A 27017-nucleotide genomic window follows, 5' to 3' on the forward strand; every position below is an offset into this window, starting at 1 on the left:
CAGCACTAATTAATGATACTGAACATTTCAATTGAATAATATGTATTATAGGTATATCTATATATAAGCTTCCTTAAACACCATCGACTATGGGTGGGAGATCACTCACTATGTCTATGTCCTATTTCAATTCTCGGATTCTAGGGCTTCACAAAAAGTACAATAATCTTGGGACAAAAATGCTGTCTTAGGGGTATTCAGCAACCCAGTATCATCTGAGATTGCTACTATCCTAAAAGTATGCATGAGGAAGTCAAGGTCCATAGAAGTGGCAGGGCCAATGAGTAGGTGAGACATTTTAATATTTAGATTTAATGTCTAATAATTAGAATTAATCTAATAAAATTAGAATTGATTAGAATTAATTAATTATTTAAGCATTACTAATGTTTAAATTATTTAATAATAATGTGATATTATATTATTTATATCTAATATAAAATATCTAGTATTTATAAATTCAAAATAAATGTTGTTTATATAATGATCAATTTACTAATATCAAATTCATACGCATATCATATTAAAATATTAAGATAAAATTAATGTCTAAATAAAATAATTTATACTAGTATTTAATATACTTAAATTAATTGATTAATATTTAATCATTATTAATCATGTTTAATATTTAGTAATTAGAACAGGGATCTGTCTGCCTTTACCAATCTACAAAAATAGGTCGAGTTTCTCTAGGTCATTGGGAATTTTGGTTGGATCCAGATAGACATTCTCAGGTGGCCTTGATATAAAAATGATTCAAAATCCATTGCTTGTGTTATTGAATATCTTTATCTCAGAAGGAAGTATCCCTATCAGATATCAACACAGGTTTCATACTAGGTGATATATATATATCAAGCTATATCACAAGTGTGTAGCCATCATGCCAACCAAACAACCTACTGACTGATCAGGCTGCACTGCTCAAAAACACTTTCTGGAGAGCTACACTGTATTGAGGATCTGAAGACCTGTTGGCCCATTTGTGAGGTCTCGTTTACTCCTTTCTTGGTTCTTTGTGTATCTGCAAAGAGCTCCCAGAATGAGAAATTGATTCCCATCCCACTGTCTCCTTTTGGGGGAGATCTTGGTAATATTTATCCGCAGCAAATAATCCACAGAGACAGGAGGGTTAAGGGGTAAAAGATTGGGCAAAGAGAGTCTTTTGTCAGCCTGTGCTAGCTCCAAAACATACCTTGAGCCAGCCAGACAACTCTGGCAAAAGACCCTGAACACCTCGCTCCCAAACGATTTATTCGACTCCCCCACCAGGAAGGTCAAGTTGGGACAACAGGCAAAGAATAATCTTATGAAAATATTTTCTTATACAGCAAAGACCTACCTTTTCAATGCAGTAATAACAAAGATCTTGGCCTCCTATAAACATGGTGAGTAACTTCCAGTCATCATTATAATTTATTTTCTGAAATGAACAGAAAACAGACATATGAATGCCATGATTCAGAATCATGCTCAGTAGCATGTGCTGTAGCAATGGATACTATACTGGTTGATAGACACTTCACACACCAGAGATTTTAGTAAGCATTAATATCCTCTATTCTTTGGTTTGAAGATCATGAGTCATAGGGTCAGGGCCCTAGGTTCCAGACCTTTTTTGTAAAGATAGAATTTCTTAAATTGTATCATCCCTGTCTATTGAAGAATAATAGCTTTCCCCCTCAGTCTGATGGATTTTTCCTGCCCTCTTTCACTTCCAAGGTATTTTACATAGCATGGTCACATCTGGTACCATCCAGTTCCCATAGACTCACCTTGTCATTTTTCATCTTTCTTATCACCTCCGTGACTTGGTTAGACATGTCCCTGTCGACACACACAGAAGAATTGATATGAAGAGCAGAATTGCAGAAGGAGAATGTATCACAGCAAGCAGAAATTCAATAGCAACTTCTCCTGGTTTGTGGGAGGGTGGAATGAAGGCCTGCCCTGTCACAGAGCCAATTCCTCATTCAGGGTCCACCTGGTTATGAAGGCACAGTTCATTATAGGATGAATAGAGCAGTGATGGTTATGAGGGTGGGACCTACAGTCCGGATTCTTTCTGATTGGCTGATTCTTCCTCTCATTAGAGCCTATTCTTTCTAGACGAACATTGCTGGGGAGGCCTTCATTTCCAGGGATGTTCAGCTGCTCACTGTTAAACTCACATGGTGGGTCAGACATAACAGCTTTAGACTCTTCATTAGCTCTTGCAATCATGAATTCCTATTATTTATCCCAATAAATGGCACATGTGGTTATAAAATGCTTCTCTGAGAGGGTGAAAGTCACAGGGTAGTCAAGCCTTACTCAGTAAGTGAAAACCATGCTTGAGGTCCCTAACTTTCCAAGAGTCTCAGTTATATGGAAATTTTGGTTCATTAAAATAAAACTTTCTAATTACTTGGATGGAGAAATAATATAATGTAACAGTGCCTTCACTTGCCTTGCATGTAGGTAACCCAGGTTTGATCACTGGCACCCCATTTGCAGGAGTAATTTCTGAGCTCAGAGCAAGGACTGTGCCCTGAGATCTGCCAGGTATGTCCCCAAATCAAAAACAAAATCCAAAATTCCAAGGGAGCACTCTTTATGAATACTAAAAAAAATCAGTTTCAATAGTAGAAAAAAATCATGTTAGAAATAATTTAATTATTTTTGTAATCATGCAAACCACCACTATTGGTATCACCATGATCATCAGGAGCACAATCTTTGCCACTATGCCTAGCAGAATATAATAGTGACATGAGCTATTAGTGCAGTTGATTGGGTTTTAGTTGTAGTAAATTATTTACAGATACCTCGGTTAGACTTTGAATAAGCCACTTAACAATATGAAGATTTATTTTCTCACGTTAATCTGAAATTATTAGGGCACCTTTTATTTTCATGGACCAGCATTTTGAAATGTTAAAGTTTATGACCATTAATATCATCAGGATGAAAGCATGTATTTGACCCTCTGATCTGTATATTCACAGTAAATCAAGGAAAAACAAACATACAGTTTTAAATGGCATAATAGTAACAACATAGATGGAATTTTTACAGAACTCTCGTTAAAAACAGACAAAGCAGGAGAGCATAGAGTCAAAGAAATGCATTTCTTTATGCTACTTGGTGTGGCGGTTTCATCTGTGACATGGAGATAATAAATTATCCCAAACTTACTTTTGGGCCAGAATTGACTTAGTCAAAACTGACTAGCATAAAAGAGCTCATAACCCCTGGAAAGCAGGGGAATATACCCATAGTTTTTATGTAAAGTTTGAATAATTTAATTTTCTCTGCAAAGGTTTACGTCTTGGAAAACATACTGACTTATTTACGCTAAACCATGACCTCATGTTTTTTTTATTGTGAGTTGATTTATGCCTGAATCACATATTTTTTGCTAAAGTAAAAAAAAGTTACAATAGAAAAGGAGTTATTGTATAGGGATTAAAGCTCTGGACCCAAATACAATCAAGCGTGGTTTTTGTCCCTGGTTTCACAAAGAATATGCCATCAAGAATTATCTGTGAGTGCAGAACTAGGGTTTAAATCCCTAACACCTTTGAAAAGACCAATACCTCCCTATCTACTACCAAGCACTAAATCTGTAGACTTTTACTTTTTCTTTCCCCATAAAATCGAAAGTAAAAGACAGAATTTTATTACAAAATCTGTTAAGTTTGTAGAATCCAGCATTTAAATTATGTGTTCCCTTTTCAGTCATGACTTGAGTAAAAAAAAAAACATGCAATGGTAACAGACTCGGCAGGAAGCAGACATCAAAAATCGAATACCTCTAAGGTGTGAGATGTTAGAATGTTCTAAACGGCCAGAAATAATAGCGCAGTAGGAAGAGTGTGCTCACTAGGGGCGCTAGATAGCACATGGCTGACTCAGCTTTGGTTCTAGGCATCCATGTGGTCCCCTGAGCCCGCATGAAGTAATTAATTTCTGAGCACAGAGTCATAACCCATGAGCACTGCAAGATGTGCCTTCCTCAAAAAAATGAATTTTCTAGATGTAAGGTCATTCCATAGCTTTTCTTCCTTAGTCTGATCATGGGTTTCCTGACCAGATGGATCTCCCTAGGCTCTGAAATCATAAGAGGAATGAAACTGGAGGACCCAGCCATGCCAACCTTGCTATTAACTCTCCTTGAATTAGGATGTTCTGGTCCACTTATTCTTATTGTTTGGCACAAGTTTTCCTACAATCCTGACACTTGTTGCCACCTTCACCATCCTGCTAGCTTGTCTGCACTGTACAGCTCACTAGAAGGTTCACATTCATCAAGACCTTGAACCTCCTCTCCTTGTACCCCAGTAAGAAAATGTCTCATCCAGTATATCTCTCAGAAGAGGCAAAAACATCAGGAGCTCAGAATCGAGGTTCTTTCTCTACCTTATTCCATAATGGGCCTCTTCAAACACAGACAGTACAGGCAAGTTGATAATTCTGACCCTAAAATGTGTGTCCCAAGTGTGTGATCTCCACTAAGGAAGTCCTGAAATGTGCAGGGATCAGAGGTGAGGATTAAAATGAGCTGACTGTCAGACAGAGAAAAGCCAGAGCTGAGTCAGTCATCAATGAAAAACACAGAGCTGCCATCATTGTTTTATGTGACTCATTCTTTAGAAAGCTAAACAGAGCTAGCAGCTACCTGTGCCCCCAAGAAAAAGATATCACCGAAAGAGGCATCTCAATTAGTCAGGGACTAGCCTAGGTCTAAACAACTGTTTAGACCAACTCCCTCCACCAGGTTCACAAAGGTCATGTGTGATGCTTTGTAGGGTCCCTTGCTCACATTGAGATGTCTCCTGACATAGCCTGGTTGAGTCTGGCTCCAGCACTGTATTTCATTCCATGTCCAAGAGTGTAGCCTATCAGTTCAGAGTTGAATTTCCGGAGAATATCTGGAAGTACAAGAACGAAATGTGCTTAAATGCTCCCCCCCCCAAATCATGCATCATGACTTTTATGAGTACTTGTGAACAGATATTAGGACAGAGAAGACTCTAACTTATAACCTTAATCTTATTAGGTTTTGAAAGGGAAAGAAAAATCTATGTATAAAGAAGCAAAAACCCAATACACGGTGCACATAGGTGCTTGTTTTGGTGAGCAACTGTGAGTGGTTTGTTCTTTCATACACAATTTCAGTCTCAGAAATAACAAGCTGATGTATATCACAAATAATCTAGCCACTTAACACATTATGTAGCAATTATTATATATTCATGTATGCCTTCCAATATTATGACAATTTACATTAGATATTGAGACAACCCACCTACCATCCCCTCCTTTCATTTTCAGACATTATTTGTGTTTGCTAAAGGGTCTTTTCATTAAAACATTTCAAACAGAGAGGCTTGGCTGGGCTCAGAACACTCCGAATGCCAGGATTTCTTGGTGTGTTTTGCCTGGTATGTTGGGGGCTCTGGGCAGGACAGCTAGCCATAGGACCCCTGGGCTGACCACTTAGTCCAGGGGAACAAGATTCCCCCCCACACCAGCGGGTCTTCAGGGCCACGCCTGGTTAATCGGTGGCCCTGGGGGGAGGGGGTGAGAAATTCCTCCCTAGGCATCCAAGAACTACAGAGGCCTTGGCTGGGCTCAGAACACTCCACATGCCAGGATTTCGTGGGCTTTTGACTGGTATGTTGGGGGCTCTGGGCAGGACAGGCTACCATAGGACCCCTGGGCTGACCCACTTAGTCCAGGCGAGCATGATTTCCCCCACACCAGGCGGGTCTTCAGGGGGCCACGCCTGGGTAATCCGGCCCTGGGAGGAGGGGGTGAGAAATTCCTTCCTAGGCATCCAAAACCTACAGAGGCTTGGGCTGGGCTCAGAACACTCCCGAATGCCAGGATTTCTTGGTGTGTTTGCCTGGTAAGTTGGGGGGCTCTGGGCAGGACAGCTAGCCATAGGACCCCTGGGCTGACCACTTAGTCCAGGGGAACAAGATTCCCCCCACACCAGGCGGGTGTTCAGGGCCACGCCTGGTTAATCGGGCCCTGGGGGGGGAGGGGGTGAGAAATTCCTCCCTAGGCATCCAAGAACTACAGAACCGCGCGGGGGCTCACGCCCCTGCGCTTACTTAATGTACTTCATATAATCAGAATATTCCTTATTCTTATGTTATGTTTTCCGTATACAGAATGTTTATTTTGTATTCTCCCCTTTCCCACACCCCTACAAAGCTCTTTTTACTCCTTAACTCTCTAACCCCCTCATCAAACATCACTAACCTAGTTTACTCTTTTTGAACTTCAGTAGTGTTCAATCCTAATCACAGTCCAAAGCTGTGCATTGGTGTGTGGACAACCCCAAACTGTTTCAAGATACATAAAATGGACACGTATTCTTTAGAATATTTTGTGTTTTTTTCTCTGACAGCTATAATTCTTACTAAATGTTGTCTTATACAGTGTTGATTCTAACCACTTTTTATCTTCTCTTTTTGAGCTGTTTAACAAGGAATTTTGGTGGAAGAGTCCCCCAGTTAATGCTTATGAGTGAACCAGTCTTGGGAAATCATTGTAATTGTTCTTAATGCCCCCATATGCGCCAATAACACCATGTGGCATTGCTTCTTATTTGCATAGGCACATAAAAATGGGAAAATAGTAGAAATACAAATAAGATCCTATCTAATAGAGATTGGGAACACACAAATCTTGTAGTGCAAAGGGACCTTACACCCTGAACATTGACATAATGACCTGGCACAGACCTCAGAAGAAAGGGCATATTTCCATTCTCCCCTGAACCAGGAAAGCCATCCTCGAAACATCCAGGCTGGTCTATAACATCACCTGGAAGCAATCCTCTACCACGGAAGACCTACACTGCTCAGACCTCGACCTGCTCAAAAGAGACTTCCCTTAACACTGAGAAGACTTAACAACAACAACGACCTGCTTACAGGACAGGGCTCCCTGCATTGCCCTTGATTGTGAGGTGAAAGGAGAGGATGCTCACATCCTGACTTCAATGTAAGATATGCAGATTCCAGGATCTTTAATACAGAAACATGATACCAACAACAGAGACTGTGTGAAAAATAAAAGTGTGTTGGCACTACAGACAATGTATTGGGATTGGACGATCTAGCTTGCCTGGAGCCTAGACTTCGTCTTGTGCCAAGAAACTTCAGGGGTCTGGTCTCTTTGTACTTAGGCCAACATTATTTCTTTCCATGTCCCTCATATTTTGGTGGGCCTATGCAAACAACAATTGCCACTCTAACACCATTCTTACTGTGCTCCTTTGACTCTAATCCTTAAAAAGAACTCACTTAAAATTTGAGGTTAACTTAAGCTAATATGCATGTATATGGAAATGTAAGAAAATACTATGCCTGTAATGTTTAAGAGTTACGTAAGTTTTATGGCTTTAGATTGCCTTGTGTACTGTTAATAAATATTATAATGGGTTACAATCTGGGGACTTGAGGAACAAAGTAATTGTACATGGATTCTGTCTTATTTATCTTAATGTTCTTTGCTGAAATTTCAAAGTTAAGATATCAGCAAGGGGACTTCTGAGAATTATGGTTATGGGGTGATTGTCCTTCCACTGTAACTTTACCTTGTCCTCTTTCTTTGCACCCTTGTTCTCATAATTAAAAATAAAAATTAAAAAAAAAAAAACATTTCAAACATAATACTATTCCTTCTAACTTGTAGTTTCATTTGGATAAATCAGCATTTATCTAGTGTCTGTTTTTTAATTCTGCATAAAAGATTTTATCACTTTATCTGACTTTGACATTTTAATTATAATAAATTATTTTTCTAAGTATATTTTTTTGGATCTTGGGCCACACCGATGATGCTCAGGGGTTATTCCTGGCTATGTGCTCAGAAATCGCTCCTGGCTTAGGGGAATCATAAGGGAGTGCTGGATGATCAAAGTGCAGTTCGTTCTGGGTCAGCTGCATGCAAGGGAAGTGCCTTACCTCTGCACCATCACTCTGGCCACTCAAATCATTTTTATAAAAATATTCTAAAATTATTTTTATTTTATGTCCTAAAAGTGATCATCTGAAGCCCAAATATGAAAAGTTACACTTAAAGATACCAAAAAAGTACACCTACTAAGATGAGGAAATAGAAAAGAGATTTTAAAAAATGAAGCTTAAGAAGAAAAATTATTCAGTATATCAAGAGGAGTTCTTTTAGAGTTATCTCCCAGGTATCCATAGAAAGGTAATAACGATGAAAGAGAGAAGAAAAACTAGTGAAACAAAAAATAGGGGAAATTTTTTATATCTTTGCTCCCATATCAATCTTCAGGTTGGGAATTTTCCGCAAAACCAATATCACACTGATATCAAAAAAGAGACACTAGGAAAATAAAATAAAATTTGGACCAACAGCTATGAAAAAATCGTCAACAATGATCTACAGAACTAAATCAAGCAATATATTCAATGGATTACAGGACCTGATAGTGTGTGGTTCACCCCTGGGGATGCCAAGGATGACTTTATACATAACAATATACATATATAAAATGTAATAATACCATGTATAGTAGAAAAAGAGATATCCTAAGCAGATAAAGAAACCCTTATTCACTGTTGGTGGGACTATCAACTGGTTCTTCTTTTATGGAAAACAATAGGACAATCTGTCCAAAACTTTAAGAATGAAACTACCCTATGATCAACAATACTGCATCTTGGCATCCAACTCTCCTAAAAGAAATTCCCATTTATTTGAAAGGTTTATATGCACACCTATGAACATTGACACACTTACTACAATAATTAAGATATGTGAACAACCCCAAAGAGAAGACAGGATATTTTAAGATAGCAAGCCAGTATAAATTGTGATTGTTAGGGCTGAGGAAATAATGAAATGTTAAGAAGCAATTGTTGCATATGCCCACCCTGGAAAACATCCCAGCATTCTAATAATACATGGTTCCTCTAAATTACCAAGTGCAGCACCATAGCCAGTGGTGTGGGTCTCCAGAATCACAGGGCCAAAACGGTACACATTTTGGGGGCTCTAGCACTGACAAACCTACCTTATCAGCCAAATATAGCAGGCAATCTCCCCCGAGTTCCTGGACACCACTTGCGGCCCACAAACTAAACCATATAATAATGAAATGTTTGCATAAATATTAAAATGATATGTTAAATTTTATACTTAGTTATATGTGAAACGCACATAATAAAAATAATGTGATTTTTAGTAATGCAGCTAGTGATAAAAATTATCCTGAGGACTATATGAAGCTGAGAAGAGTTTTGTACCTCAAAGGAAATAATGAAGAGAATAAAAAATCCTCCCACAGAATGGAAAAAAACATTCACCCCATACCCATCAGGATAACAGGCTAATATCTGGAAAAGGAATATAGGTAGCATTACTTTCCCCAAGTTAAACTATATTACAAAGCAATAGTTATCAAAGCAACATGGTATTGGAATAAAGACAGACCCTCAGATCAGTGGAATAGTCTTGAGTACTCGGAGAATGTTCCCCAGACATACCGTCACCTAATTTTTGATAAAGGAGCAAGAAAGCCTCTTTAATAAGTGGTGTTGGCACAACTGTTAGCCACTTGCACAAAAGCGAACTCAGACCCCCAGCTAACACCATGTATGAAGGTAAAATCCAAATGTATTAAAGACCTTGATATCAGAACACGATACCATAAGGTATATAAACAACATGTAGGTAAAACACTTCATGACATTGAGAACACAGGCATATTTAAGAGGAAACATCACTCTCCAAAAAGTGGAAGTAGAAATAAACAGATGGGACTATATTAATCTGAGAAGCTTCTGCACCTCAAATGAAATAGTGCCCAGAATACAAGAGCCACCCACTGAGTGGAAGACACTATTCATCACCAATACCCATCAGATAAGGGGCCAATATCCAAAATATACAAGGCACAGTGACACAACTTTACAAAAAAAAATCATCAAAAATGGGGAGAAGGGGCCCGGAGAGATAGCACAGCAGCGTTTGCCTTGCAAGCAGCGGATCCAGGACCAAAGGTGGTTGGTTCGAATCCCGTGTCCCATATGGTCCCCCGTGCCTTCCAGGATCGATATTTCTGAGCAGGACAGCCAGGGAGTAACCCCTGAGCACCGCTGGGTGTGACCCAAAAAAAAAAAAACAAAAAAAATGGGGAGAAGAAATGAACAGACACTTTGACAAAGAAGAAATACAAATGGCTAAAAGGCACATGAAAAAATGCTCCACATCACTAATTCTTTAGGGAGATGCAAATCAAAACAACAATGAGGTACCATCTCACACCACAGAGATTGGGCACACAGCACAAAGGAATGAGAACAAGCAGTGCTGGCATGGATGTAGAGGGAAAGGTACTCTTATTCACTGCTGGTGGGAATGCCATCTAGTTCAACCTTTATGGAAAGCGATATGGAGATTCCTCAAAAGCTGGAAATCAGCTCCCATATGATCCAGTTATACACTACTCCTAGGAATATACCCTTGGAGCACAAAAATATAATACAAAAATCCCTCCTCACACTATCTTCATTGCAGCATTATTTACAATAGCCAGACACTGGAAACAGCCTAGATGCCCCTCAATAGATGAATAGCTAAAGGAAAGTCTGGTACCTTAAATAAAGATGGAATATTATACAGCCGTTAGAAGAGATGAAGTCATGAAATTTTCCTATACATGGATGTATACTATTATGGTGAGGGAAATAGTTTGGTGGGAGAATGATAGACACAGAATTATCTCACTCATTTATGGGTTTGAGGAAAAATAAAAGCATTTGTGCAATGATTCTCAGAGACAAAGGAGAGGAAGACTGGAAGGTTCAGCACAAGACATGAAGCTCACCACAGAGAGTGATCGGTACAGCTAGAGAAATAATTACACTGAGAACCATCATAAAAATGTGACTGAATGAGGTAAGTAGAAAGCCTGTCCAAAAGAACATGCTGGGGTGGGGGTGGGGGAGGAGGAACACTTGGGACAGTTGAGGATGGGAATGTTTCACTGTCAAGGTTTTTTTTATATAAGATATATATTAGATATGATTTATATCATGAATAAATAGCCTTTACGAAAAAAGGCTAAGTAGTCTAACATATTCAAAGGGTATTGACATATTAAACAAGAGAAAACCATCTGACCCCATCAAAAAATAAGAAGAAATGAACAGACAATTCCTCAAGGAAGAAATATAAATGACCAAAGACACATGAAAAAAGTGCTCCACATCACTAATCATCAGGGGGATACAAATCAAATCAACAATAAAGTACTATCTTCATGCCACATAGACTGGGACATATCACAAAGTAACAAGAACAATCTGTGCTTGGCAGGATATAAGGAGAAAGGAACTCATACACTGCTGGTGGGAATGCAGTCTAGTCCAGCCTTTATGGAAATATATATGGAGATTCTTCAAAAAAACTGAAATTGAGCTCTCATAAGATTCCAACTATACCACTTTTAAGGATATAACCCTAGGAACACAAAAAACACAATATAAAGATGCCTTCCGCACAACTATATTCAATTGCAGTACTATTTACAATAGCCAGAATCATGAAAACACCCAGAATGCCAGACAGCATATGAAATGGGTAGTATATTTACACATTGGAATACTATGCAGCCATCAGAAAAATGAAGTCACACATTTTCCTATATATGGATGAACATGAAAATATTATGCTGAGCGAAGTAATTCAGAGGAAGAGAGATAAACACAAAATATTTCACTCATCATTGGGGTTTCCAGAAAATAAAAGACATTATTGGGAGTAATACACAGAGACAATAGAGATGAGGGCTGAAAAGTTCGGGCCACAAAATGAAGCTTATCCACAAAGCGAGGTGAGTTTCAGTTGGAGAAATAACTACACAGACAACTATCATGATGATAAGAGTGAGGAGAAATAGATATCTGTCTTAAATACAGGCAGGCGGTAAGGGCAGGAGGAAATTGGGGGGCATCAGTGGTGGGAATGTTGCACTGGTGAAGAGAAAATTCTCTTTTTTGTAACTAAAACCCAACCACAAACATCTTTGTAATCATGGTGCTTAAATAAAGATATTTAAAATAATAAAAATTATCCTAAGGAAGTTGTGGACAAAATCCCTCAAGGTACATGTTGGGAGTAAATTTGATTGTTTGCAGAGTCTTACATCTTACTATGTCTAAGGCAGAGCATCCAAAGCATGGACTTGGCACATAACCTTTCAGATATGGAACTGTGCCATCTTGAGAGGAATATTGCTCCAAATAACACATAAGAGGGAGGCTAAGTTTATTGAATTATTATTTCGTAATTTGTACTAAGAAGTCTGTGTTTTGTTTCCGTCTCTCTCTCTTGTTTCCTTTATTGAATACCATTTTTCTTTTATTTAACAAAGAGAGCTTTATTGAAGTAGAATTAACCAATAATAAACCACATATAAAGTATTTAATAGGATATCTTTCATCCCTTTAAATGATCATATAGTTTATACATTTCAATATAATTATAGATCAAGATAATGAAGGACGCCATTTTCCCTAGAGAGTTTACATTGTTTGTATTGCAATCCTTGACCCTGGTCTTCCCATGTGTCTAGACAACCATTATTTTGCTTTCTGCTCTATGGCTCACTTGGTATTTCATAAATAGTACTTTATACTAAGAAACTGTAACTTTATATTAATGAATCTAAATACATGCATGTATTTTGTTGTCTTTCACTCTAATTTTTTGAGATTTATTTATTGAGTTATTTATTTGTAATTTGTACTAAGAACCTGACTATTTTGTTTCTCTCTCACTTGTTTCCTTTATTGAATACAATTTTTCTTTCATTGTCACCATGAATCTTAAATATAACTGATAGGCTTTTAATTCACTTTGGTCTCAATAAAAAAAAGTAACGATCTCTAGGGATTTCCTCAGACTGAAGAAGTGCCTACACACCATAAAGAACAACCACCACCATGGCAGCCACCGCCATCACCCACAACTACCTTACAATTCTTTCGAGGTTGTTTCTTATCTTCTAGTTTCCTACCAAACCCATGTTTACCACCAGAGAGACCCCGCTGAAACACACTGTAGTGGCTGATACTCACTGGGCAGGGTGAGAACATTGTCAGGGTCTCATTTCGGCACTGCTTCTGTGAGACCAAGAGGAAAAAAGAGAAACTTTGAAATGCCAGTAGTGCCAAGTAGCCCTGATCACAGATGAATTAGAAAAGTCTTTCTGGTGGGCTAGACATTTTCTCCTATCATTTTATTTGGGTGCCATAACTGAAAAATGACCCATCAGACAGCAAATCCTCTATCCTCAAACCCCCAAATCAGAAAAGCAAGTGAACTTAAAAAGTCACCCCAAATTCCTTTGTGTTTTGATCTGTGGAGCTTAGACATTTAAGCAGGGGGGCGACATTTAAGGAGGGTAACTCAGAGTCCTTTATTTGAAACTGAAATCTGTCATCACTCCCTAGCCCCAGAATAAAGAACCCAAGGTGATCTCCAAGACACTGAGACATTTAGGGCTGTGTTTTTGTTTACTGGGAACATAGGAAGAAAGGCTAGGTCCTACCTTTTCATCTCCAGAAATCCCGAAGAGGTAATACGGAGTAAAAATAATGCTTGCCATGGAGGTGACTGAACTATAGTTTATTCAAAGTGTGCCTGAGCTCTGGGCACCTCGGGCAGCTCATCACCTGAGATCTTGTTTCCTTCTGGAAATGGGAGTTTTTTTGCTGTATCTCGAGGGTCCCCAGGACTTTGGTCACACCCTCACTCACCGCCATGTGAGGCTGTGATGGTCACTCAAGGAACTGTTGAGTTCTGAAGTCTGAACTCTGGCCCCAGCAGCTGCCTAGAGGAAAGAAGGGAGTTCTGAGTGGACTTGCCAGCCATGGGTGTGTGTCCTGGTGCTGAGAATTCAGATCTGGATGTGTCATAGATTAAGAGTCTAGGCAACCTTTGCATTGCACTTTTCCTTTATAGAGATGACTCAGTGCCTACCTTGGGATCCTGGCGATCTATTGGCTCATCCCTATTTAGGAAACTCCTCCCAATTGGGAACAATAACAAGAAGCTCTAAAAGGACTCTATAGAAAGGTTGGGGTCAGTTTATGTAATATTCTTATATTTGGGCTCATTCTTAATATTGTCTTTTTAAACAATTATTGTTTTCTATACCATTATATTAATCATAACATATAATATGTATATATGTATATATGTTAATGTACATGCATACATATATCACATATTATAAATTAATTATATTTAATATTTATATTGTAATTATAATGATATGTTATAATAAAATTTGCTTATTATAATTATTATCATTATCATTTATTTCTTTATAATAGGTTATTATATTTATTCTTATTATGGAGTCTCTTGAGCCAACTGGTCACCAACTGTTCCTACTCTAAAGGTGTGTCTCAGGTCTTCTAAACAAAGTCATTCATGAGTAGTGTCCGTCCCAGAGCTCATGCTATATAGAATGTCCTTCCTAGGACTACATAGCATCTGGTACGCAACTCTTTTGCCACATACTTGGATACAATGTCGTTCTGGGCATCACTCTCAGGAAGTGGGTGCATGCTATGTGGCACCATTGATGGGGCCTAATTCAAAGAGCATACTAAAGATGACTGAGGGCCACATAATTTGCTGTTGGGTCATAAATAGAAGGAAGCCAGGGAATGCACTGTGCTAACCAGCCTACAGCTCCTCTCTGGGGAGGCTCTGGGCAGAAGGGCCAGTGCAGATTAAAGTAATTGAGATCCCCCACAGGTGGAGCTATGCATCTGGGATATGGTAAGTACGAGATCTGTCTAGTCCATCACCTATTGTCCAACACTTAGTAATTTGGGGTCTAGAGAACTCCCCCTCTTCTCATTCAACCTGTTTTTTATTTAAAAACATTAGATATGGGGACATGCTGCAGGACAGGTTGAGTATAGTCAATGAAATATCAAAGCAAATGGGATCACAGAGGGCAAAGGGTGTCAGCAAGGATTTGAGAAATATTCATTTGGGGGCCATGAAAGAAAGCTAATAGACCCACAGAACAGCGAGGTGAGAGCTCCCTGCATTGACAGTGTCCGAACAGAATTGCGTGCAACAACCTGGCTCCAGAACACCACATCACCAGACATTCTTCAAACTTAATTTTGTTTGGATTAGGTAGATGTTTTGCGAGTTCTGGACTGTCACCATGGAATGGGAGTGCAGGGGACTAGTTCAGATTAGTTTCACAACCTGTTTCTTGATGGACTCACTACTAAACATATAGAAGTTAGTCCTGCCTGCTTCAGGCCAGGCTTTTACAGGCTCTTGATACTCTCCCTTGACTCTCTTCCCTGACTTTCGGAAGACCCTGGCAGTGATGGGAAAAACTAGTAGGTAATTTCTTTCACACAACAAGGTCACTTCTACCACAAATGTCTGGCATACTTTGTAATCACTTTAAAGCCTAGTGCCACTATAACAACAAAAAAAAGTAACAATGGAGTCAGAGAAAAACTTGGAAGGGTAAAACTGCACTTAGGATTGGTTGGGGGATAAAGAGGGAGGGAGGGAAGAAGGGAGGGAGGGATGGAGGGATGGATGGATGGATGGATGGATGGATGGATGGATGGATGGATGGATGGATGTATGGATGGTAACCAAAATGGCACCATTCCAGAGGTGGGGTTGAGGTTGTCCCTGAATTCTTATAATCAGGCCACATTTCTACTGCTCCATTTCCTCTATAACTGGAACTAACTCACCAGTACAGAATCACCCACAGCTGCAACCACCTTGACGCAGCAGGCTTCAGTTTGTGAACTGAGAACAGAAGCAAAGCCAATGTGTGAGAGTTTAGGTTTCCTCTGTCCCTGCCAGTACAAAAATTCTTTACAACTCAAAACTCTGGTTATAGAGACAATCAACTAGAACAAGAATATTAAAAGGTGTGCCATGTTCCTGAGTTTACAAAATAGCTACTGCGTGTCTTACATCTGGTTTTCCCTCCGGGCATATGTGTATGTTGGGTGCACAAGAAATTAGATATCTAGAATATATGGCTATTATATAGGTTATACTGGCCTTGGGTAATATTTACAAATATGGTCAAAATATCCTTAGAGCGAATACAAGGAAAATGCTTTTCACTCATGACTTATGAGATTATCTTTCTAAGTGACTCTTTGTGACTAGATCTCAAAATGTAGGCCCAGCATTCCTGTAGGTGTCTGTCTCTGCCAGGTCTCATAAGTTCAAACCGGCCTGAATCTGTCTGTCTATTTACTTCTTCAAAAGCTCCAACCACCAAATTTTTTTTCACCATAGGCTTGTGGTGTTCTGATCTTAGTTAGACCTTCTAATGCTGAAAACAATAACCTGGAGTCAAATAATAAAAGAAGGCCTACATTTTACTTGGCTTTTTGATATTAAGATATGTTTTCTTTGATTTATTCTTTATGATAACCATAACAGAAACCATCTACGCATATTGCTGAGTGTTTTGTGGACCATCTTTTCAAAATAATAATTAATAGGGGATGTTTATTGCTTAACTAAATGGAATGTAGCTATTTAAATACACTAAAAGTTTCTCTCATCTCCACATACGTTACTTTATATATTAAGTATATTATAAATTACCTAACATATTAATCAATATATATACTTTATATATCTTAAATATACTTAAAAATTTGCACATAAATAGTTAAAATAAATACTTAAATTCCTATGTACAAAGGAATTTATTTTTTTGCTAGAGAAAGGCCAACATATGAAATCAAGTATTTGTTTCTACTGCTAGGTCAGTAGTTCAATTGAATGAGTATCTACCAAGTTGAGGGGCATCTGGAGTAAATATGTTTTTGAGATATGTGCCACCTCTCCTTTAAACTAGAAGTTAAAAAAAGAAGCCAATGTATGCAGTTTTGATGAGAATATTTTTTTCCATTTTCTATTATTATTTTTAATATAATTTTTATTTTATCATAGTGGCTTACATGTTGTTTACAATAATATTTTAGGTACATATTTACATAAAATCAGGGAGGTTCCCATCACTGATTTGTCCTCCCTACACCTCTGTTTTCATCCTACCTCCCATATCCTCCTCCCTCACCCCCAGTATTGCTAGAATATGTGGTCCCCTCTGTACCTAGCTTACTACTTAGTAGTCTTGGTCTTGGTGCCTCCCTTATTTCCCCCTCTAACTGGGAGGCAGGACTAGATAGTTCAAGTTATGTGGTTTTGTTTGAAGAAGAGAAAAGTAATAAACTGGGGTAAGAGGTCTAATGTGCCAAAAATGGGTGGAATCCTTCTAGAGGCCTCTTTGATGAGAATAGTTTTAACTTTCTGGCCATATTATTTGGCTTAATTTGAGATTTTGGGAGCTCAGAGTTACAGAAAGCACAAATAAACATCAAGAGGGGCATCTCTAAAATGATAAAGTCAATAATCATGTATGACACACTTCTCAGATTAAAAAAAGAAATGTTATACATTAACTGCAGAAATAAGTATTTCTTATTTTGATAGAGTATTAATAAGAATTTTTTATTAATAAACATTTCTTATTAATAAGGGAGGGGAAGATGCTGTGAGTTGCCTAGTCATCATGGCCATCCATCCTCTCTCTTTTCTGGTTCATGCATATAGCCATGTTTCTAGGTAGCTTGTCTAGGAGATAAGCTTCCACCCACGTAGGAATCACTTTGCTCTCAGGGAAGATATTGCCTTTAGCATTCTAGGCTCTCAGTTTCTTCGTCTAGTCACTGATGTTTTGGTCCACTCAGAAGCAGTGAACAATTAAGAAAATGTCTCACTTCCCTTGTTCTATGGATGTTATTTTTTATGTGATGTTATTTTTTATAGGTGTAAAAAAAAGTTTGTGCAACATGCTTAGAGTAAAATTAACTTAACAAATTCTACCTAAGAATCCCATGGGACACAGATTGGTTAGTTTTGCTTCTCTCTTAGGTTTTCTTTTTAATTTCTTTGTTTTTGTTTTTTGGGATACACCATTATATTTAGTGAAGAAAACCTTACTTGAATTAAAGGTTGTGTACCTGAATTGGGAATAGTCCAGGATGGATTCATGTCAGAGCACTTTAACTGCACATCATTGGGCTAAAATAAGGCAAGAAAACAATAACATGAAGACAGCCATAGAAGAGAGAGAGAGAGATAATGAGGCTGATTCTCGATTCTCCCACTTGACACAATAATGCGATGTTCATTCGTGACTTCTTTCTCTCTAATTTCCCTACCTGGGATTCCTCACTTTGCTTCCCAAAGAGTCTACTCAAGTGCTGTATCCTCCTCAGTTCTCTCTCACTTCACTTTTCTGAGTTCTAGCCAGTGTCCCTATCCTCACACTCAGTTTCTTGGGTTTTCTCCTAACCCTTCTGAGGGACCAATATTTCTACACATTTAAAAACATTTCCCTCACATTAAGGACTCAAATGATTTAAAAAGAATTTGTTGAAAACTTGGGAAGAGTCTTAAAAATTTTTTTTTTGTTTTTTTTTCGGGCCACACCTGTTTGATGCTCAGGGGTTATTCCTGGCTACACGCTCAGAAATTGCCCCTGGCTTGGGGGGACCATATGGGATGCCGGGGGATCGAACCGTGGTCCTTTCCTTGGCTAGTGCTTGCAAGGCAGACACCTTTCCTCTAGCGCCACCTCGCCAGCCTCAGAGTCTTAAAATTTTGTCTGAAAATAAATGGAAACTTAGGGCCAGAGAGATAGTAGAGTTGGTGGTATAATTGCCTTGTCAGGATTCGATCCCCAACCATCTCAGATGGCCTCCCAAGAATCACCAGCAGTAGTAGTTCATGAGTGCAGAGTTAGGAGTAATACCTGAGAAGTGCTAGTCATGTCCCCAAAACAACAGTTAATGTAAAGGGGAGAAGTCAGTATAAATAAGTCAGGGCTAATTTATCCATCAAGGAGCCATAGGATACTGGTTATTCAGCCGTTCTCTATATGAGATCATAGGGAGGAGAAAGAGCACAAAGGGGTAAGAGCTCCCTGCCTTATACATCCCCAGCCTAGGTTTGATCCCTGACACCACATATGTTCCCTGTCTTTTCAGAAGTGATACCTGAGGGACAGGAGCCATAGCAGAGAGATTATATGCGTTTGCCTTGCACATAGCCAACCCGAGATGTTCCCTGCTTCAATTCCCGGTAGTCCCAAATTGCATTTCTGGGCACAGAACCAGAAGCAACCCCTGAGCACCCCCAGGAGTGACCCAACAACCCCCAAAATAGAAGTGATACCTGGGTGCAGAAAAAGGAGCAAGTTCTAAAAACTCTTGTGTGCAGCCCCCAAAGTAAAAACCAAAAATATTTTAATGCAGCAATTATGCTCCTGGGAATTTACTCCCAAGGTCCCAAAAACACAAACGCAGAAAAGAAGTCTGCGTGCAAGTCTGCATTCAAGAAATTCTATATTCAAAGCAGAACGAGTCACAATAGCCTAATCTGAAAACAACCCAACTTCCCAAGACAAGGTGATTGAATAAAGAAGCTTTGATTAGGCATATGAAAATAGTATTTCTCTGCTCTAAGAAAAGATAAACTCATGGCAAATTTTGCTGAGACATGTGTGATATCTGGAGCATATATTGATAAGGATAAATGAGTCAGAGAGGACAGACAGAATTATATTACTAATATGTGGGATAAAGAGAAGCATACTAGGGGAGGTAGGTAATCCTCCAAAGGCAGGAGAATTAATGAGAAATTTTGAGACTGAGGAAGGGATTGAGTAGGCTAGAGATAGGATAACTAGAACAATGACAGAGAGGTCATCGAATGAGGACTGTTAATGAAAAGAGGGAAAGTAATATGCAAGACACTGATTCAATAACAAGGAAAAAAGTAGCTACCATAGAGGCAGTTTCTGGGTGAGAGAGAAATTTGACCCATTGGGTGGACAGATGTGGACATTGGTGAAAGGATTGATGTTGGAACATGGCACATCTGTAAACCCAATCATGAACAACTTTGTAACTTTTAAATTCACAGTGATTATGTTTGAAAACAATAATAAAGATGGCATCATGAGGCTATGACTGTGAGCTCCATGGAAGAGCCACATCATGGGTCTCTCATATCTTTACATCAGGAGTCAGGCAACATTCCCAAGATTCAGCAAGAATCATGGGCCCAGTATTATAAGGCATGTTTGTCAATCAAGGAAAAACACTTCCTACCTCAAATAGAGGTTTGCAGGAGGGAAGCCTGGGGCTGGAAGTTGCTGTTCTTGTAGGTGAACAGGATAGGGATGCCCTCTGCAGAGAAAAAGGAATAAGTTGGGCCCAGTGTCCTGGAGTTGTGTCATCATGAGTTTTAACCACCATTAGTAACATCAGCCAGTTTAGTCATCCTTCATATGATGCAAGAGATTATTCTCTGAGCATTCTCCTTTGTAGTGCCTGTGAATTTCCCAAAGGAAGTCCATAATGCTTTAAAAGAGCCTTTCCACATGAGGTAAGACTCCTTGATCTCTAACCAAAGATTCATATTTTCAGAGAAAACAACATTTTTATATGAAAACATACCTTAACTAGAATCCTCTAGATATCCAAAGTAGAGGGAGAAATAAAATGAGTTATATAGGTCTTATTACACAGCAAAATAGAATTCATCAAGAAAGCCAAATATTTGCTACAAAACGTATTTCTAAAATCCTACTGATTTATGATCAGTAACGTTTACATTTAATTCCTCAGCAGCATTAATTGCACACCTCGTACTTAACAGAAACATGCTTAAACATGCTTAGAGTCACATTTTGGGGCAGATGAAATGCAATATTGTTTCATTAGGATAGAAAGGATTTTAGTTCTTCCACAGAACTTACTTCCCCTGACCCCAAATGTAATCCTATAAAAGTTGGTACCCCGATTTCTCTGGAAATCAGAAGGTGACTCCATCCTCCACCAGCCCTGTTGTACCTTAGGGGGACAGGCCAACAGCCTCCTGTATCTTAGACTGTATGGCTTCACTTTCTGTCCTGCTGGCTCCATCTAGAAGAGAAGCTGAATTTAAGAATAGAAACGTCTTGGAGAGGAAGTTTTCTGGGTGATGCTGAGAAAGATACATTCCTAGAGTTCACTGAGCCCTACCTTGGGCCTCAGAATCACCTAGAAATGTATTAACTCAACAAACCAACATTGTCAGTGAGTTGAGTCACCAAGACAGGATTTCTAGGAAACTGCTTCCTGTCTCCAAATCCTCCTATGGGCTCCCACAAAGTAAGAAATACTACTTAACTGTGGGAGACACATGTCTGAGGCTCAGTTCAGCCCTGAAACAAGGCAATTAAACACTGGATCATCACTAGTATGGGACATATATGTGTGAAGCCTGGTGACCCAGAGCCCTCTGGACTGGGTTGTGCTGGCACCATGCAGTCAGGGAGTGACATAGACAGTGTGGTGGGGTACTAGTAATGTCCATTTCTAAAGTCAGACCTCACTCACCCTGAGCCAGTCTGGTTCTCTCCTAGAACCCCAAGGACTCACCATGAGGTTCCAAAGGTGCACCCCCAGGGAACTGGGATCCTTTAGCTGCAGATCCTCCTGAAACAGAATCAATAAGAAGTCTGTGTTCAACCTCCTGAAGACAGGTGCTTCCCCACATGTGGAAGTTCTCCCTGAAAACTGGGGCGGCCTTGATCCATCCTGATGCATTTTCTCTAGCCAGCACACCCCCAATACAGACTATACTCATAGAAACACCATCTAGTATTAAGCCTGGAGAAATATCCTGGGACTACTCCTTTTCATCATGGGGATCTCTGTAAGGGGATTAAATAGTAGAAGCAGACACAGGGTCATGTCTGAGCATGGCTGACAGCAGAGGAGGAAGGAACTAATACTTCTCCTCTACCTTTGCATTCAAGCTACAAATATCAGTAGTTCTGATAATTTATTTAGATTATATCTCCAGAATATTCCCAGCCCCTTGAGAAATTATACCAGACAGCTAAGATCTTCAACACCTTTCCCTTCACATGGTGACATTCTGTGATTTGTAGAAGACAGAATTTGCCAGGGAAGTGGTCCAGGCTCACCAAGAGATGGGACAAGTCTGGATCATAGAAGAAAGGCTGGAACACCAGAGCAAAGGACTCCTGCTGGTTGTACTTGCTGGTGGCCAGGACACTTTCCCATAGTTCCTGAAGGAGACACCAGAGGGACATGAATCCAAAATCCCTCAGGCGATTCTATTTATTGATCCTCAGAGCTAAGAAACACACACCTGCACCTTCAAATTCCTTACTATTCAGAAAGACCCTCTTATCTGATAATTCCAGATTTTTCCAGACACTAAATTGAGCTCCTTTTCTGCTAAAGCCTACCCTTCAGTTAACACCAAAGACAGACTTGAAATATTTTCTAGGGAATTTCAGGAGGGAAACAATAGTGCATCAATGGTCTCTCAGACTCTCTGTAAGGGCTAAGTTTTGTACAAGAAGTAGACACTTAACCACTCAGAAAGTAAGTGTCTTACCTGGAAAAAGAGGGGTCCTCTACAACTTCATTTATAAAGTTGTACTTAAAGCAGAATCATGTTAACATGCTCAGAGGAACAATAGTATGAACAGACTCTACACCCTGCTTGAGTCTAGTCCCTCAACTAGAAACAAAGTTCCAGGAGACCTAACTGGCCTGTGACCTGAAATCTAGAGTCTAAAGCCAATTAGGAAAAACATGCCAACTAGCCACAGATGACTAGATCTGTTGCAGAAAGCAAAATAGTTTCAGTAAAATTTTAAAGTTCTTCAACATCTTCCTTTTAATATTCTAATCTAAGAACCATTTCTGGCCCCCAATAATGGTTTTCCTATGCACTGACATATGCTTCAGCGGCAAGAAGAAAATTAAGAGCACCTCTCATTAGAGCCTGAGTCCTGCCCTGAATATAGCTGAAGAAATTCTAGGCAATTCCAGGCATCTATATCTCCATGGTTGCAACTACCTCTTGTCCTCCTCCTTGACATCAGCTCCTGGGAGAAAGCAGCCAGTGTCCTGGTGTAATCTCACCTGATAGGTCATTCGTGCATAGGCTTTATACAGGACTCTGTCCTCTGAACACTTGCAGAAGTTGGTGTTGTTGCTGCAGATAAAATCATGCATAAAGAGGCCAAAGAGTGAGAACATAAATGGTAAAGGTGCTTGCAGCAGACAGAACACAACCAGAATCACTGGAATTGGCCCTTGGCCTTTCTGAAAAACCCACACCACCCACAAAAACAAGAACAACTAATATATATAAATAGCCAGAATGGACTCTGAGAATGTTTGTAGAGTGTAGTGTAGTATAGTGACGAGTCAGCAGGGAGAAAGTGAAACCTGAAGAACTCTGAGGTTGACTTCAGCAGTCATGAAGGTGAAGGTAGAAATGTAGGAAGGTGCAGGAGAAGAAAGAAATAAATGGTGGAATTCTGAGTCATGTGAAAGTTCTCTTTAGGCTCCTGGTCGAACACCTCCTGATCTACATGCCCACTCCTGCAGATTGTGTCACCTTTCCCTCACTTTCAGAGTTCCTTCAACTTCCTTCCTCTTCAAAACTCCACTTCTTCCATTTAAGGGCCCCCAGCTCCAGATGTCTCTACCTCAACATTTGTTACAGGTCCCACTTCAGAGTTTGGCTTTAAGACATTTCAATTCTATTTTTCAAAAATCAGAAATACTTGGTATTCAAGTTCTGGAAAGAAAATCTTTCACATTGTACAAAATTTCCAGGTCAACATTTTCTGAGCTTATAGAGATTTTGTCAAAGTTCATTTATTTTTTGGCTAAAGTGAAGGGACATCTGACTTTTCTTAGGATCTCCACCCTGAGGGCCAGCGGGGTGGTGTTTCAACTTGCACGCACTAAGCTAAGACAGATCTCACTTCAATCTCCCAGCATAACATATGGTCTCCCAAGCCAGGGGCAATTTCTGAGCACAGAGCCAGACCCCCAAAAAAGGTTCTCTACCCTGGTCATTGCTCAGGGTTCATACACCCCGCAGGATGAGGACCATGAGGTGCCAGTGTTTGTGATTAAGACTCCTACATGCAAAAGCAGGACTGCCATCCCTTGGAGTCATCTGCAAACACCTCTCCTTTGGTGTTTTAAGCACCACAGCTGGGTTTTAGACTCTTAAGTCATTTTAACTTTGTGTGTGTGTGTGTGTGTGTGTGTGTGTGTGTGTGTGTGTGTGTGTGTGTGTGTGTGTATGTGTGTGATTCCTGAGCTCCAGCCAAGGACTTCAGATTTACAAAGTTGTTAATGTGCTACTGAGCTAAATCCTAGCCAAACTCACAAATAATTCAAGGTGGTGGGGGAGAGTGTTCTGGCATTAATCAAGCAGAGCAGATACGTTATTTCCTTGCTTTGCTTTTCTCAGTCTCTCCCTTTTCATCTTAGCAGCTCGTCCTCAGAATTTCTGACTCTCTTCCTTACTTCACCTTCAGTCCTCTCTTTCCCCCACTTTCAATGAATTAAATATAAAAAATTTACATGCGGGATATAAGTTAAAGTATCAAAAATGCTGTAACAGTACCATATCCCAGGTACTCATTGTCTTACTCCCCTTAATATATATTTGGGGGTCCTCTTCCTTTTTCTAAGTACAACTGATCAGAGACAGGGATCTGAATCTTCCCTCTCAGCTTCCAACATTTTGATGTCATAGAAGGATTAATGCGGATTAAGGGTCAATTCAGCAAGTGCCTTTTCTTTAAAACCATGTGAAAAAGCTGGCTGGTCCCACTCCATTGCTTTCTCACCTGTTCTGATTCTTCACCTCAGGCAAAGCAATGAAATCCAGGAGATCAGTGAGATCTACGAGGTTTACAAATAATCTAGGCACCTAAAAAGTAGACAAGAGCAAAGCGGGTCGTGTGAAAAGTCACTGGTCTTGACTAGTTGATGTCAGCAATTCTGGTTGGATGCCAGGTTTGGGACTGGCTCAACGTGACTGGCCCTTGAGGAGGTGGAGACTGGGGTAGGTCACAAGATCTGGAGCTGCAGTTGAGATGGCCAGAAATTCTCTAGTGGACAGCCCCTCCCCTTTGGCATCAGCAGGATGTCAATTTTCATGGAACTCTGGGATTTCTGGGACATGAGAACCATTAGGATTCACCATAGTGGAAGAATCTGCAGCACTCATCATGGTCATCATTCTTGAAAGGGAAGTTAGGAAGGAGTCAGGAGCCCTTCCAGGAAGGCACACACAGAGACCAATCTTAGGAAAAGGGGTAATCACTGAGACCCCAGAACTATGTCAATGACCTGAGATCTCATCCAAAAGGAGAAGGGTTTCGCCAGACTTGTCCGTTTCTCTTGATCTCCACATCCCTCCTAGATTTCAAGACCCTAGATTTCTCCCAGCTTAGTGGAAGAGCTGAGGGTACCACAGAAACTGAATCCACAACCCTCTTAGCTGGGGGGAGTGATCAGAATGTTTCAGGACTGAGACCAAGAGTGATGAGGAAGGGATCCTCAGCCTCACCTCTTGCTGCAGGTAGTCCAGGGTTTTAGTCAGTTTGTCCAAGGCACTCTTCACAAAGTTTCTCTGTGGAAGGAAAAAAAATGCTGAGCACAGAAGAGAACCAAGGATGTGGAAACTGAGATGTCCAGGATTACATCTGGCTGGTCCTGTTATCCCTCAACTCCTGACATGATAGTGGTGAAAGGGCATCTAGAACCTTTTCCCATATACAAGTGTTCACTTTTAACATCTTATCCAGTGTTTCAAAATTAACTCATGCATTTACCCAAACAGAGAAATAAGAAATTTATCCAATGGATACATTTTATGCCAAGAAAGGACAATTCTGAATCTCACACTAAAGGATTGGAGACCAGACTCACTCCCAAATCTGCTGGTGGGATTGTGTGTGTGTGAGTGTGTGTGTGTGTGTGTGTGTGTGTGTGTGTGTGAGTGTGATGACAATGATCAAAATCAGGCAATCATACATGGGCGTCCCAAACTTCTACATTAAGTTACATCCTAGCAGAGTTTATTTTGACTGCTAGAATAATTTTTAGTGTGAAATATTTGGTTCAAGGAGAAACACAACTGAGCCTGGAGTAAGTCTCTAGGGACATTTTGACCTTTGTATGAGGCCTATATAAGGAGATGGGTGACTAAGGTAGGTCAAAGATAAGGAGCTACAGTTTAGATGCTCCTTTGTATCCAACCTGGCCTGCTATTTTTACCAGAGCATGAGTGGCCCCTGTTCCTGACAGTGCTGAAAGACACTTCCTCATTACCCAAGACTCAGAGATAATCCGTGCAATTACATAAATTACATTAATTGCTATATTATAATTTATATATTATATATGTATATTAAAGTATAGCATATATAAACACTATAATAAATATATAATATATGGATATATTACATATATCCATTTATATATAAGTATAACATATTATAAACTATAGAATATATATTACATTATAGATTGTGTAATAATTAAATATAATTAAATCACCCTAAAATTGACCCAACCTTTTCACACTGGTACAGAAGCAAATGCAAATGAACTCAGTTGCAAACTTTCTAGCTGCCCACTGATGTCCCTGGAACTAACCTGGGCCAGATGTGAAGAACAGGGGAACTTGGCACTGGGATTTCTATAATTTTGGAAAATGCCACCAATCTGAATTTGGAAGTCAGCTGGTTTCGCACATTTACTCTGCTTCCAACCCCACGCTTGCATTCCTGCTCCTCTAATCCTGAAGCTTACCTGCCCCACAGCTGGACAGAGGTAACACTCATGGGCGTTACTGAGGAACAAATTGATTATCTTCCAGTCATTTTTAAAGTCAAGTTTCTAGAAAAGATGAGACAAGAAAACAATATCAAAATTGATGGAGGTGAAACCTGGGGCAAGGTCTTATTCTTTATTCTTTTATTTTTTTTCTGTTTCAAAATCTACCCAAATGAAATTGTGTGATTGGTTCTCTTTTCATGTACTTTG

The 27017-nt window shown here is 39.6% G+C and overlaps 1 protein-coding gene across 1 annotated transcript in view; it reads right to left on the bottom strand.

Annotated features, from left to right (window-relative positions):
* Positions 1-27017, bottom strand: part of LOC126024307 (phospholipase B1, membrane-associated-like) — a 101581-nt gene that overhangs the window by 67294 nt on the left and 7270 nt on the right. Inside the window, exons 3-14 of the mRNA XM_049784695.1 lie at positions 26784-26870; positions 25537-25599; positions 24812-24894; positions 23079-23151; positions 22106-22210; positions 21555-21611; positions 18067-18147; positions 15786-15893; positions 13016-13160; positions 4808-4916; positions 1779-1830; positions 1346-1426 (exon numbers count right to left, since the gene is read on the bottom strand). Coding sequence (XP_049640652.1) covers positions 1346-1426; positions 1779-1830; positions 4808-4916; positions 13016-13160; positions 15786-15893; positions 18067-18147; positions 21555-21611; positions 22106-22210; positions 23079-23151; positions 24812-24894; positions 25537-25599; positions 26784-26870 — 1044 coding nt within the window. The remainder of the gene's footprint in view (positions 1-1345; positions 1427-1778; positions 1831-4807; positions 4917-13015; positions 13161-15785; positions 15894-18066; positions 18148-21554; positions 21612-22105; positions 22211-23078; positions 23152-24811; positions 24895-25536; positions 25600-26783; positions 26871-27017) is intronic.

This window comes from Suncus etruscus, chromosome 12 (genome assembly GCF_024139225.1).
Source record: "Suncus etruscus isolate mSunEtr1 chromosome 12, mSunEtr1.pri.cur, whole genome shotgun sequence".
Classification (NCBI taxonomy): domain Eukaryota; kingdom Metazoa; phylum Chordata; class Mammalia; order Eulipotyphla; family Soricidae; genus Suncus; species Suncus etruscus.